We start from the raw sequence: 14,447 nt of genomic DNA, 5'->3' as shown, positions 1-14,447 counted from the left end.
TTCAGTTAGCATTGTTTTAGGACTTAACTACGCTAGTTATTATCTTGCAGACTTGAATGATCTGTAATATAGGTAATATCTTTTCCAGTTTATAGACAAGGAAACTAATGCCCAAGGATGTTCAACAATTAACTCAAGGTCAAGGGGCTAAAAAGTGGCAGGCAGAAGTGAGATTTGAATCCACGTCTCCTGACTAAATATAGGATTCTTTACATTCCATCGCATAAAGGAACAGAAAAATACACACACATGCTCGGTAATACTGACCTATATGCAACTAACCTCTAATAAGGGTGAAGTGAACCAGTTTTGGTTTTGATGTGTTGAATCACCCCATTCAGATGATTTCAGTCTTTCTAAGTCCCCTTACCATAGAGCTTGGTTACCACCTATTTTTCATCTCTCCAAAAGTGGATGACACAAAGTGATTGTGTCTTCTCTCAAGGATAGCTTCATTTTCATGAGCCTAATAGTTCAAAGGAATGAATCTCTAATGGTGAAATTTGGAGCAGCTCAGTGGATTGGGGGTAGATGACAGATATTTTTCCTAAGAGTACCTGAACAGTCCAGGGGTAGGTTTGGCTTTAGGTGAACATTCCCTTATAATTAAGCCCCTAGATAGCTGTTCAGTGATAAGGTTGGCCGACAAGTCTTGGTGTTCTTTGTTCTCATTAGGCTTCTAGTAGATGAGGGACTGTCCTGTGAGATCCTTTTGGCATGTAGGCAATCTCCCATACACTCAATACTAAATTCACTCTGAGGTGAAAGATTTCAACACTTAAATTAAATTGTTGGTTAAATACTTGATGTTAAATCCATATAATGAAATATTATTTGGCCCCAAGCTGGAGTGACCATACTTCAATCCTCAAATAGTCAAGAAGTTCTAGTTCCTCCAAGCCCTCATCTTTTCTGAGACAAACTAGTGGGTTTGTCTGTGAGAATTTAATGGGCCAGGATCGTGAGGACAGGACTCTGCCAGGAAATGCACACTCATGTCGTAAAGTCTCAGCCAAAAACTAGAGTGCAGTTAATAGCAAACAGAAGTCTGAGACTTTCAGGAGGAATGAAATCCCGCTTCTACTCACAGGGCCCTGGACAGGCCATCTTTTAGCAAGGTGCTATTCAGAGGGAAATTACGCAGAGGAGGCTGAGCTGTGGGCAGAAGGGATAGGTCCAGGCCCCTCCTAAGTGACCTTTCTGTGTTTCTAGTGAGTGAAATAAAGATTTACTCAGTTAGTGCTGCCCTAAATTAATTTTGCTTGCTTGTTTATTCAAGCCATGAGACAACAGTACTTTTTTGTTTTGAAGTTAGGCTAAGATTAGGCCAGTTCCTGGAGCACCTCAAGGTTGGGTTTTCTGAGGGTGAAAATGTGCCAGCGTAACTGGGTACCTGGCGGGCCTCCTCCAGCAGAGGCACGGAGAGGATCGGGTATTTGCGGTGTCACCAAGGTGGTGCGAGTGCAGCATTAGCAGGGGCAAGGAAAGATTTGCCAGAAGTCAGGCCCAACTTGATGAAAACAACAGTTTGACTAATACAGGGGAGTACTTTTGATAAGTGCTCTGTTAAGAGAGAAGCCTAGTTGTTGTTTTTCTTTTCTGGCTAAAAACTGTTTAGTTCTTCCTCCCGTCCCCTCATCTAACTCTGAGAATACATAGCTGCTTAATTTTGTGGCCAGGAGTTTCCCTACTCTTACCTCTTTTACATTTTGAAATATGCAGTATTATCCCCCAAAATTCTATGTGGCAGGAAAGTGTTACAATGTAGAAAACAATTAATTCCCCTTTACGAAGTTCTAAGATGAAAATGGGGCTTTGCGAAATAGGCCTCAAGGTATCACCCCAAAAAGTTGCGCTTAAGGCTGTAAAAATTTAAATTATATTTTAATTTCAACTTTCTCAAATCAGAGTGTTTTATGCTTTTCAACTAGAGAGGATGCAGTTGGTTCTAGAGCACAATTCCAGTTCTACTGGCTGAGACAGGCCTCAAGGAGTTAATGCTTGTCTGGCATTATTCTTAACCAAATCAAGCCTGGCTGCTGCAGCCTGTCCCTGGGGAGGGAAGAAGTGTCAGGCCGGGAGCCAGCACTAGCCGCATTGTTTACTCTCCACCCACTAAGAAGGCCCTGGTGTGGTGGAGAGAGCACGTGTGCCTGAGGTTTGGATGCGGAGCAGAGAGCCACGTTTGGTGACTCACTGCAGCCTGGAGGCGCGGCATTGCAGTGGGGCCGCACAGTTAATCTCGCTCTCCCTCGCGTGAACCCGGCAGGAGCGGCTGGAGGCGATGATGCGCAGGTCTCTGGAGCGCACGCAGCAGCTGGAGCTGAAGAAGAAGTGCTCGTGGGGAGCATCACTGGCTGCGGGGCCTGGAGGACGCGAGGGTGAGTGTAGGGCTGTCCCCGCATCGCCGGGCCCGGTGGGAGACCGTGGGCTGGCCGGCTGGCGCCCACAGGGTCTGGGGATGGCTTTGTACCGATCTGCAGGTGCCTTTTTCAGATGTGATGTTTAAAGCTGCCAGGCTTCCTGTGTATGCGTTTCTCTTGAAGAGGATGTGTGCGTTCTTCTTGCTAGCAAACGGCAGTTGATACAATAACTGGGCTTTGAGGTAAAGCAAAAGTAAAGCAAGGAAAATGAGTGCAGAGCCTGGTTAACCGGATCCGCCTAGCAAGCCCAGAGGTAACCTGATTTCAGGAAGGTCACTGGCAGTAGGCTCAGCCACGGCGTGGTGTGGCCAGGAAAGGCTGAGCAGCAGCTGCCCCTAGAAGGGGCTGGGGTTCTTCCCTCCTCATTATTAATTTCTGTTGCTCTTTTAATTTTGTTTCAAGGTGACTTATTTATTTCATTCTCTGATTCATACTCATCTTTAAACTTTCAAATGTTTAATTTAATGTATGGATTGTTACTAGTCTCTGAGTGGCTTTGCCCTCTGTTTTTAAAAAAGTGTCTGTCTGCTTTTCTGTGACTTTGCCGTTTTATTATGGAGGAGTCGTATACCAAGCTCTTTCTGAGAGCAAATGGGTTTACCTCTGTGGTACGGTTTCTTGACTTTGCTGTATTGTGCTTTTAACCTTATGTCAGTGAACCTACTTTTTCTTTTTTTTTTTTTTTTTTGAGAATCAAAAACCCATTTCAGTTAGTTTTTCTAATTTCCTAATAGAAACTAGAGTCAGCCAGAAATTGGGACTTTTTTCTTTTACCTCTCTTTGCTCTGATTTTTTGCTGTGTAGGTGAATCAGGAAATACCCCACCCCCTCCTCTAGGTTTAGCAGCCAGCGCCCTGCCTCCGGACCCAGGGACCACTGCTGCCACTGCTGAGTCCACCAACGGTATATCTGAGCATCACTGTGCCATGGCGTTTTGTGATGACTGTCCCAGTCACCCTCCTCCATCACCGTGTCTGTCTCAAGCACTTTTATAATTGATTTCTTAGTCTGACCCCGTAGACCTTTTTTTCTAGCGCTGTGAATAACATGCCCATATTTCTTTGTTCGTCATCGTGGAGCTGTGCATGCCTCACATCCTAGTATCCGGGAGACATTTCATCCTTAGCTCACTAACTTCTGCCTTGAAAATCTTGTCATTGTTTGACGTCTTTGCATTTAGATCTTTAACATTCTCATTAATCATTGGTTTGGGGCATTAAATAGCCTAGTGTTTCAATCACTTTTGGTTATCAAAATGTGTAATTACACAGAGTTCTGGATAGTAATGTGATGGATTCTTGGAGAGGTATTTGAGAGGGAGCGGTAGGGAGTTTATTAGAACTAAGACTGCGAATCCCAACAAGGAGATGACATTGGCGTTGTTCTTGATTTCATCTTTGTAATAGGCTCTCTCTGTTTTGTATACAGGCCTGGGAAATTCTTAGGGTCTCGATCAAGAACAGAACTAGCAAAACCTTGATCCCATTTAATAATGACTTTAGAAATTCAACCCATCTTTGGTTGACAAAGAAAAAACAAGATGTAAAAGAGATAGAATATTTGCCAGCAACGCAGAAGGTCGGTCAAATTATAGCAGTAGGAATAAATATCCTTGGTTTCCGGCATTTCTTTGATAAAAAAAAATGATCTTTATTGGTGTTGCTGTGTAGCAGAGACTGCTGTGTGGGCTGCGTCAAGCGTGGTGTGGGCATTGGCCTTCCCCCAGCAGGTAGAGTTGATAATTACCCCCTTGGGAATCACACCCAGAGACCCGGGCCCTGGGCCAGGGCCAGGTGAGTGTGGTACTCAACTTGAGCAGTCAATTTAAGGGAGAGCCAAAAATCTCAGTAATCAAGATAAAATAGTATTTGAATCAAAAATTAATGCAGAACAATCCATGATGAACGAGATACTGACTTTCCAAAGACCAGTGCCGTGCTGAGACAGATGGGAGCCTGAGGCGAAAGGAGGAGTGTGTGCCCCTAGAGACATGTGTTTATGTAATTTCTAACGGTTAATTTCTTCCCAGACCATTAAAGTTCTTGAGAAAAATAGGGAAACACTGAAAAGTAGGTATATTAAAACTTACACCATTTTAAGTTTAAATATTTTATTTATACCCAAATAGGCTGAAGTAAAATTCTAATACATTCTAAATTAATTAAAAATTATGCAAGATCATCACTTGGTCAGGAGAAATTGTCAAGTATGGCAGTTCTCTCATTTGAAAACAAGATGAGGAGAGGAGTAGATTTTGAAAATCTAATTGATGAGTTTGCTTCCTATAAAGCCAGGGACACATGTCTTTCCTTTTGCCTCAAGCTCCGATACTGTCAGCACCTCTCTGTTTGCTGTCATGGTTTAATTTAGAAACCCATCTAAAATAACGGCTGGAAATTAAGAGCACCAAACCCAGGACCACATGTTAAAATCCTAACCATAAACAGTCCTAGCCTTTGAGAAAGGGCCATTGTGACCCCATCTCTTGATAAGAGGAAGAAACCAACTGCTCAAGGTTGTTCTGCTTTAAATACAGCCCCCTCCATTACAAATTACTTCTGTCTCCAACCTGAGCTACGGATGACCTTCAGAAAAAGTCCGGTTTCAGCTTACACAGTCTCAGTCAGACCATAGAACATTTTCCAGTGGTGATTTGTCTTTGGGTCCAGGTTGGTTTTGTTTTGATGTGGTCTGAATATACTTAAAAGTCCCTGGACACAAGGAAATGATTGGTTGGTGGGATTAGCATGGCTTTAGGTGAATGGTTGAGTAAGGTTGAACATTTGAAACTGAAGAGAAGCACAGAGTCGAGAAACGGGAGAGAAGAACTTGCTTCAAGTCGCTGGCTGCCGTGGCCTGGGCACGAGGCTAAGCGAAGAGAGAGCAGCGTGACGGGAGCCGAGTGCTGTGTCACAGTGGTTTCGGAGGCGTGTGGATGAGGACAGGAAGAACGCTTTGGGAAATGTGTTTCTAGATCTACGATGGTGTGAATACCAATGTCTTTAATGCATTTCTCTGCAGCATGTGACAAACTTTCAACATCAACCATGAATTTGCCAAAGCAGATGGAGCCTCCCATGAGTAAGCGCCTGTCTTCATCCACCGTGGCAATATCCTATTCCCCAGACCGAGGCAAGTGAACATGTAGACCTGGTCTCTGCAGTTTTCTTCTTTCTAGTGTGAGCATCTTAACGCCAGTCTTTGTTGAGAGCCCCTCTTGAGCCTTCTGCAAACACCCCATTATCCTAGTCTTGTGGTCTGAGTGGGGGCCCCCAGGCCTCACTAATGGGACCTTGGAAAGTGACTTTGCTCTTTAGAGCCAGGTTGTTGTTGAATAGGGACAGGGATTAATGAGATTCTCCCAGTCTAAAAGAGACTTCTGTTTTGCACAGTGCATGTAGGAGTTACCCTGGCCTGGAATTAATTGACCAGTGGGCAGATATGACTGTTAAAAAAAGTAACTGCCCAGTTATTGATACAATGTAGTCAATTAGCCAGAAACAGCAGGATTGATGAGGCAGAGAAAGGTGGGAGACTTAGATGTGTGAAAAAATGGGGCTTTGATGTTGTCTGTAGTTTGTAAGCCTGCACATTTCTGTTTTGAAAATAGAAGTTCAGAACTAATATGAAACCTTTAAAAGAGGAAAAGGATGGGTGGCCTTTTCTGGCGCTCTGTTTTGAGGTGGGAGATGATGTGTATAGGACGTGTGCCAGTTCCAGAATTGAAAATCACCCGTGTTCTGATGGAGGCTCAGAGAAGTCACTGAAAGTCTGAATTTATACCTTTGAGTATGTAGGTTAAGGAAGGGAGGGAAGCTCTCCATGCATTAAATGCGTAGATGCTGAAGCATCACTGAAGTGTCAGGTGCCAGTGGAGTATTTAACGTGTCAAGTCAGCAACAAGGGGTGAGCAGGAGGATGTTTGTGACTTTGAAGAGGCCAGTGTGCATTCCTGGTTTTTTTTTCCACTGGTGTAGATGTTGCGCCTCTAGCACAGAGGCCTGTCATGTGTGTCAGAGACCCTGTAAGCGTCAGTGTTGCTGATCTCTGATGCAGTTCATGGGTAAGCGCTGGAAACCTTGAATTAATTAAGAGCTGGTTGAGACAACATCTACATGCTTTTAACTCTTTATAGCTGTTCCATTTGTGAGTATACTCCATATATGTTCATTAATTCATACAGTTACAGATTGATGTTAAATTCATATTTGCCTTGATTAATATGTAAAGATGTCAGTATGGTGTTATATATTGTTGGCAACTGAATTATCTGCTTGTGGATTAGAAATTGAAAAATTTCAATTCCCAAGCCACTGAATACAAAGTAATGGAAAAGTTAGTCCATTATCATATAATCCATTCCAAAACCATCAGAATGACATTTCAGCCACTGAATTTTAGATTATGAATACTGCTACTTCCATTAAAGCTGATAATTAGTTGGCTATTTTTATTTTTATATTTCTAATTTAATTTTTGCACTTACTTACATGGAAAAGTATGAAAGGATGCATATTTCTACATTAACAAAACTAGTGTGTTATGAAATATTTCTCAACAGAGGACCTAAAGCAAGTGTTTTGTAGGAGTAATCTTTTTTTCAGTATTAGATCTACTTGGTGAGTAAATGGTTTCTTGAGTTCATATTACATCTTGGGAGATGGGCTAATTCTCCTCGGGTGATACAGGTAGTCCTGTCACAGCATAGTGACTGAATTCTGGCACCCTAAGAGAAGTAACGCACTCTCCCAAGCTCTAAGTGACACATTGTTTGTTTTCTTTTACTATGAGAAGCTCTAAAGCCATCCTTTGCTACAATATTTTTATTTTCCACATACGTTCTGCCACCCAAAAGTTGATTTGCTTCCTGCACTGTGTTGTTTTAAACATTTTATTTTGTTTTGTTTTAAGTTTGCTTTTTAAAATTTTCATTTGATTCCGTCCCTCAGCTCATCGCATGCACCTTAGTCCCATGGAAACCTTTCTTGTTATGCGACTGTTGACACCCACACAGGCTTCTTTAGCCAGAAGCAGAAGTGCATTCGTGCTCTCTGAGCGGGCCAGTGACTCAGGTAAAGAGGCCACGCTGGTGACACTGAGGAAAATGCCCCAAGTCGTATTGATCGGCCTATGAGTTATTCCTGAAGTTTTGTATCTTGCTTCCCATTTGCTGGTTTTGGAAATGTCTTCAATGGTTAATAACGTTTTCTACCCACCAGTGTTTTGCTGTTGCTATGTTTCTTTTAAGTGCCACAGAGGTGAGTAAACTATTTTATGATTGACAGCATGTGGATTAGTAAAAAAAAAAAATCCATTTCATGAGCCAGGGAGACTAACGTAGACTTTTTTTAAGAGATGGTTTGGCAGAGTAACCTGGAGACCCCCGTCTTGGGAGTTCCATAACCAGCTCTGGCACTTACTAGCTCTTAGTGCTTTGGGTCAGTTAATTAACCTCTCTAAGCCTCAGTTTCCTCTTCTGTAAAATGGAGTTGTTTTAAATTGTCATCAGGATTCAATGAGCTAGCACACTGACAGGCACAGTCAGAACAGGTATCTAGAGCCCCGCTACTCAAGGGCTGGTCCGTGGACCAGCAACATTGGTATCACCTGGGAGCTTGTTGGGAAGGCAGACTCTCAGGCCCTGCCAGACCTACACACTGAAGTCCAAGAAACACTGGGCCACACCATCAAAACCCTTCCTTGACCAAAGCAGATCAAACTGTCATGGCAAGATTAATGAGGTCTAGTGTTCCCTGTTTGCAGATGAGTAACGCTGTGTCCGCATTAAGGCATGTCTGGCTTCCATCTCAATTCCTAAGATACAGTGTATTCATTGAGATGACATATAAATGACATATTAGCTTCTACCTAGTTCTGTCTGTTTCCAAGTAATTGTGCTGTTTCTGCAAAGAAAATACGCAAATGGCCAGCAAGCACATGACAAGACACTAAACATCCTTAGTCATTAGGGAAATGCAAATCAAAACCACAGTGAGATACCAGTTCACACTTACTGGGATGGCTGAAATTCCGAGAGATAAGGGATAACATAGTTAACCCTAGAACAACTTGGAGGTTAGGGGTACCAACCCTCCTCAGTCAACAATCTGCGTTTAACTTTATCATCAGCCCTCTGTATATTTGGTTCCACACCTGCAGATTCAAGCAGCCACAGTAAGTAAGTACTGTAGTATTTACTATTGAATAAAATCCACATGTAAATGGACCCGTGCAGTTCAAACCCATATTGTTCAAGGGTCAACTATAAGATGTTTTGTCGAGGATGTGGGGAAATGGTGACCTACATACATTATTGGCGGGAATGTAAAATGATGCAGTTGCTTTGGAAAATAGTCTGGCAAGTTCCTCAAAAAAGTTAAACAGGGAGTTACCATATAAGCCAGCAATTCCACTCTTAAGTATAGAGTCAAAGAAATTGAAGAGATACACAATTAAGTATATAAGTGTTCTTAACAGCATTATTCATATTAGCCAAAAAGTGGAAACAAACCACATGTCCAGCAACAGGTAAATGGATAAACAAAGTATGTTTATCCATAAAGTGGAATATTATTCAACTATAAAAAAGAAAGAATTACTGACACATGCTTTTGATATATGAGATTGTGTCCTCTGCAAACAGAGATAACTTTGACTCCATGATGAATCTTAAAAACATCACGCTCAGTGTAAGAAGCCAGGCAGAAAATGCCGCAAGTTGTATGATTCCTTTTATGTGAAATGTCTGGAATAGGAAAATCCAGAGAGACAGTAAATTGGTGGTTGCTAGGGGCTGGGAGAGGGGAGGTGGGGAAGAGGGTTGAGGGTTTCTCCTGGGGTTGTTGAAAATGTTCTGGAATTGGACCATAGTTATGGCTGCACTATCTTGTGAATATAATAAAGACCACTAAGTTGTATACCTTTAAAAGGGGGAATTTTATGATATATGAATTATATCTCAAACAAATAAACCAAAATTTCCTGGGAAGTAGGAAGTATCCCCATTTTGAGAAGGAGGACTGTGTCAGGAGGTCCCGAAGACCGCTCCCAGGATTGATGATTTAGAGGACTCAGCGGTGATTTATTACAGCCCAAGGCTATGGAGCGAAATCAGAGAGGGGAAGAGGTGCATGGGAGAAGGCCAGGCACAGAGTCTCCTCCTGTTGGAGTCACGCAGAACACGTTCCCCCGCAGTGAGTTCTGACGTGTATGAAATGTTGCCAACCAGAGACTGTGCTCAGAGTGTTTACTGGGGGCTGGTCATAACCCCCGCCAGGTCATAACCAAATTCCAGGCTCTCAGCAGGAAAGCAGGTGTTCGGCATACAAAGAACTCTTAGCAGTTAACGGTGGGAACTGTCCCCAAGGTTCCCCGTTGCCAGGGCCAGCACGGTAAGCAGTCCTGTCCAAGGACAGCAGTGAGGGAGGCCTGCTATGTTTTCTTTTTTCTTTTCTGCAGAGCCCACCCCCTTGGTCCTTGGCCAAGGTGACTTTGCAGCAGAATTAGTATTGGTAGGACCCCATATAGCAGTTGAGGCCAGCCTACAGTGTGGATCTCACTTGATGCTGTTCAGGGGTGCTGGACTTAGCCAGTAAAAACACAGACCAGTAGCCATCAAGGTCTGTCTTAGAAAGCCAGCTGGCTTCCTCCTTGATTTCCGTCTGAACCTTTTCTACCTAGCCCTAGGCATCAGTTCTGGCCCAGCACCGCTCTAGCCAGGAAGACAAAGCTGACCTGAAGCCTTCCAGGGCTGAGGCAGTGTCATAATGGTCAGGGCTCACACCCTAGAAGTCCCATCCCTGAGGGCACACGTCCCCTGGAAATGGAGCGTTGATAATGTTCGGGCACCCCGAGCAGGAGCTGCATTGGGCAGACAGCACAGGCCACCAGGGTCTCCCAGTGTGGCTTCCCACTGTGGTTCCTCCCACCCCGGGGGTCTCAGTCCAGTCTGAGTAATTCAGTTCGGTCTTTGCTCTCAGACGGCTTGCCTGAGGCGGTCCATTCCAAACTGCTCTGCCAGCGACACTGGCTCATCACCTGCCAAGTGCAGGCTGCATGTGGAGGTACCGTGCAGGGACCAGGCAGGAGCTGGCCCGCCCCTGCGGTCTCACAGTCACACTGTTGCATGCGATCTGGGCCCGGCAGTCTGTCTGAATCTGAAGTGCTGGCAGCAGCTTGCAAAGCAGCATGGACTTGCTTCAGGAAATGGGGAGAGTGCCCAGGGACAGTTCCGGTTAAGAGAGATCAGGGAGCCTGTCCTGTCCCCTCCCCGTACCATGCCAGGGGCTGGGTTTTGTTGTATTTCTCTGTTGTTATCAGCATGCCCCATTGACTAATCAAAACTTCACGTTTTCTCTGTCATCCTCTACTCTCATGTGGACCTTCCATCTGTTAACGCAAGGACAAGAGCTTTTTTTTTTTTTTTTTTTTTTTTAATGTATCCAACTTAACCAGAACAAGACATCATGCTCAGGATCTAGGACAAAATCCTGAATTTTCAGGAATCTTCAAAATAAGTTTATATCACTTCCCATCTCTTTCATCCTGTTCATTTGTCCAGTGAGCAGCCTAGAAAAGATCAGTCCCTTTCCAGGTACAGGTGCGTTTAACAGGTTGCCTTCCTGAGGGGTGTGTAGCAGAAGGGTGAGGGAAGTAGAGTCAAGCTCTCAGTCTGTTGTTAACAAACCACAGCCAGTCTGGAAAGGCACACGCCGGATGTCTCAGCAGCAGCAGTGACGAGTCCCTTGGAGGGGGTCAAATCCAATCATTGGGGTGGGCGGGGGGCCATGCTCCCTGTGAATGCCCTTTCCCAGCTTGCGGCTTCGGCCAGAGTCAGAAGGTAGGAGTGCAGTCAGTCTCTACATCAGAAACTGAAGGGCCCACCAGCAGCTCCGTGTCAGATGATCCCATTGGAGAACAAGCCCTTTTCTGTGGGCGTTGGTCCGCGATGCAGATGGCCCAGCCAGCATCTGTGATGTTTCCCTAGGTTAGGGCCCCACGGAGGGGTGTTCTGTATCTACAGTGATTCTGGGTTGATTTTTAAAACCTGAAAAGTTTATCTCTGTCTGAAGATGGCCTCTCTTTTCACGTCTCCCTTTTCCCAGAGTCTCCATTATGCAAAAATCATCAGGTATGAATGTTCTGGTTCCAGTACTCAGATGTTAAATACCAGCCAAATCACTGGTGGCAAAAAGCAAGGAGGTTGTGTCCTTCTCACACTTAGAGGAGAAAACAAAAACCAAAGGCATCACCCGGGCTGCACTTTTCCCCTCACTTTAGCCAGCACGGCCACGTGCAGCCAGAGGATGCAGCAAGCCCGCACTTGGAGTTGGATGGGCCATCTTCAGATTCCGTAGGCATTTCACCTGTCTTAGCAGACAGTAGCTCGGCTGCCGTTTCATATGGTGGGTGACTTCATAGCCACCAGGCACCAGAGAGTCATCATCCTCCACCCCTCTCTCCTTCCTTTTCCCATATAATGCTTTTACCATATATCAGAGAATCAGGGTCGTTCTCACGATTCCTGCTTCTGACACCAATTGTGTCAGGGGTCCCAGGACCACTCCAGTGCGCGGATTGGCTAGGAGGACTCAGAGGACGCAGCAGGTGGCGGCACTCACCGCTGGGCTGTGTTACAGCCGAGGCTGCACGGGTGCCACCAGCCAAGGGAACTGGCGCCCCGGGCAAAGCCCAGAGGAGCCCAGCTGCGAGTTTCCCAGAGTGTCGTCCTCTCCCACTGCGGTCACACAGGGTGTGCGTGAGCCCCCGGCGACGAGCTGTGACAGCACGTGTGAAATGTTGCCAGCCAGGGACGCTGGTTAGAGACTCAGTGCCCAGCGCTGGTCATGTAGGCGCCCCCTGCCAGCCACACCCCCAAATTCCAGACTCTGAGCGGGAAAGCGGGTAAGTCCCGTCGTTTGTACAGACAGCTTAGGCCCTGTGAGCTCCTCATGACTTCAGGGTGAGAACCGTCCTGAAGTCCAAGTTTCCAGATGCTTACAAGGGTCAACCTTGTAAACAGGCCCATCCAAGGACAGCAGTCAGGTCTGCTGTGTTGACTCTCTCCTGCACGAGGAAATTGATGTTTAGAGAGGTTAAGTAACCTAGCCAAGGTGATCCAGCTATTAGGTAACAGTGCTAGGTCTGTCTGGCTCCAAAGCCTAGATTTTGAACTGAAATGAACTAGACTCTTGAGCATTGAGTATGGCAGTCTTTTAAGGGAGGGTCTGTTCTGCGTACACTGGAATAAGTATGGTGATATGCTGAGAATGTGGATTGCCCGTGTCACATTATAACAGCACTGTGGTGTTCTTCCCCGCTCCCCCTACTTTTTCCATCTGCTCCCTGTGTCTCTGGCTATCACACTGTAACTCTCTAGTATCCCATGCCTGTCCTCGTGTAGCTCCTGCTGGCTCCCTTAAGTCTTCCTACAAGTCTTCTCCCACTCGAAATGCCGAGAGGAAGAAGACTCCATCTACATCTGGCGTAGGAGATGCTGGGAAAGGAGCGCCTGCAGGAGCGGAGGCCTCTCCGGTAGGTTTAAACCCCCTCACCCCTCGGGACTGGTTTATCTGACAGTGTGATTACTCCCTGCTCTTGACCTGGGGTCTGTTTTCCTCCATTTCCAGGGCTGCTCAAGGGGTGGATTTGGTTTAAAATTGCACCCAACCTTTGAAAATCATTTAACTTTTGCACCCTGCTAAATCTTACTGCCTTGGAGCAGATGCCTAAAGCCCTTTCCTTGTTATAGCCTGCCCTCCATAGGACGGGTTAGAAGGAATGTTCCAAATGTCCTTTCTCTGCTTCTTTTTAAGGCTGTCTGGGCCTCTTGCCTCTACAGGCAGCTAGAACTGAGGTTCTAGTCAACCTTCATCCACAACAATGGCCTTTAAACATTTTTGTTGTCGTACTGACACCATCAGTAAAAAAATGTTGAGCCAGTACCCCCGATTATGTGTATTTATTTAGAAATTATACATACCGTGCAACTTTTGTTAGTTATCACTTGCTATATAACAAATTACCCCAAACCTTAGAAGCTTAAAGCAAATGTTTATTATCTCACTGGTTCTTTGGATTAGAAGGGTGCTTCTGGTTTAGGGTCTCTCAGGAGGGTGTGGTCAGGATGGCGGCCAGGGCTGCAGTCATCTGAAAGCTTGGCTGCAGCTCTTCCAGGATGGCTCACTCATGTGGCCATTGGCAGGAGGCCCCAGTTCCTTACTGCGTAGACCTTGAGTGTCCAGGTAACACGGCAGCTGGCTTCCCCCTGAACAGGAGATCCGAGACAGAGAGAGTGTGAGAGTAGGGAAAGCTACAACTTTTATGCTCTGATCTCAAATATTGAACACCATCCCTTCTGCCATGTGCTGTTCATTTAGAGCAATTCACTGAGACCAACCCATGCTCAAGAAGAAGTGAACTGAGCTCCATCTGTTAAAGGGAAGAGCATCAAATGATGTGTGGACTGACTTTAAAACCACCACATTATTGTAGTATTAGGCATTTATTTATAACACTATTTTTTTTAATCCACTGTGGTCCTGAGGTTCTCACATGAGAAGTGAATGTTTCAAACCCAAGGATTTTACTGTAGGGTGCATTACTGTGTTAGGGGGCCATCGTATGTGGGTATGGAGGCCACGTGATGATTTCCTGTAGAAAAACGTGAGAGGGGGAGGCCACGTGAGGGAAGACGTAGGGGGAAGGGGGTTGCAGCCACCGATACACTGGGTATCCTGACAGGGCCCCCAGCTCCCTGTCTTGGGTTTTATAACCACATTGCACCCACGTGTAGCTTTTTTATAGTGAGTATATATCTTTGTACTCATTCTAGTTTCTATATGTCCAGGACTAATTTAATATGGTTCCTTTGTTAGCTTTTTGCAAGATAACAAGAAGCAAATCTTTATGTTTTAAGGCTGAAGTTTTTTTTTTCTAATGGGGTGACCTAAATATGATGACCCCCCAATGCTTCTCTGCAGATATTCCCATTGTGGGAAGCAGTATATCTTCGTGTGGTTCCTT

General features: G+C 45.1%; 1 protein-coding gene across 10 annotated transcripts in view; it reads left to right on the top strand.

The window, feature by feature from the left end:
* MAP7D2 (MAP7 domain containing 2) overlaps positions 1-14,447 on the top strand; it is a 91,595-nt gene that overhangs the window by 48,808 nt on the left and 28,340 nt on the right. For 2 of the 10 annotated variants that reach the window (XM_032474571.1, XM_032474576.1), the window contains exons 4-8: positions 2,270-2,381; positions 3,228-3,326; positions 5,445-5,555; positions 7,373-7,495; positions 12,802-12,956. In XM_032474571.1, coding sequence (XP_032330462.1) covers positions 2,270-2,381; positions 3,228-3,326; positions 5,445-5,555; positions 7,373-7,495; positions 12,802-12,956 — 600 coding nt within the window. The remainder of the gene's footprint in view (positions 1-2,269; positions 2,382-3,227; positions 3,327-5,444; positions 5,556-7,372; positions 7,496-12,801; positions 12,957-14,447) is intronic. The other 8 variants (XM_032474579.1, XM_032474578.1, XM_032474574.1 and 5 more) reach the window with 8 other exon arrangements.

Source organism: Camelus ferus, chromosome X, assembly GCF_009834535.1.
Source record: "Camelus ferus isolate YT-003-E chromosome X, BCGSAC_Cfer_1.0, whole genome shotgun sequence".
In the NCBI taxonomy this organism is placed as follows: Eukaryota; Metazoa; Chordata; class Mammalia; order Artiodactyla; family Camelidae; genus Camelus; species Camelus ferus.
The sequence above is the reverse complement of the archived record's forward strand: the minus strand, read 5'-3'. Positions and strand labels throughout refer to the sequence as shown.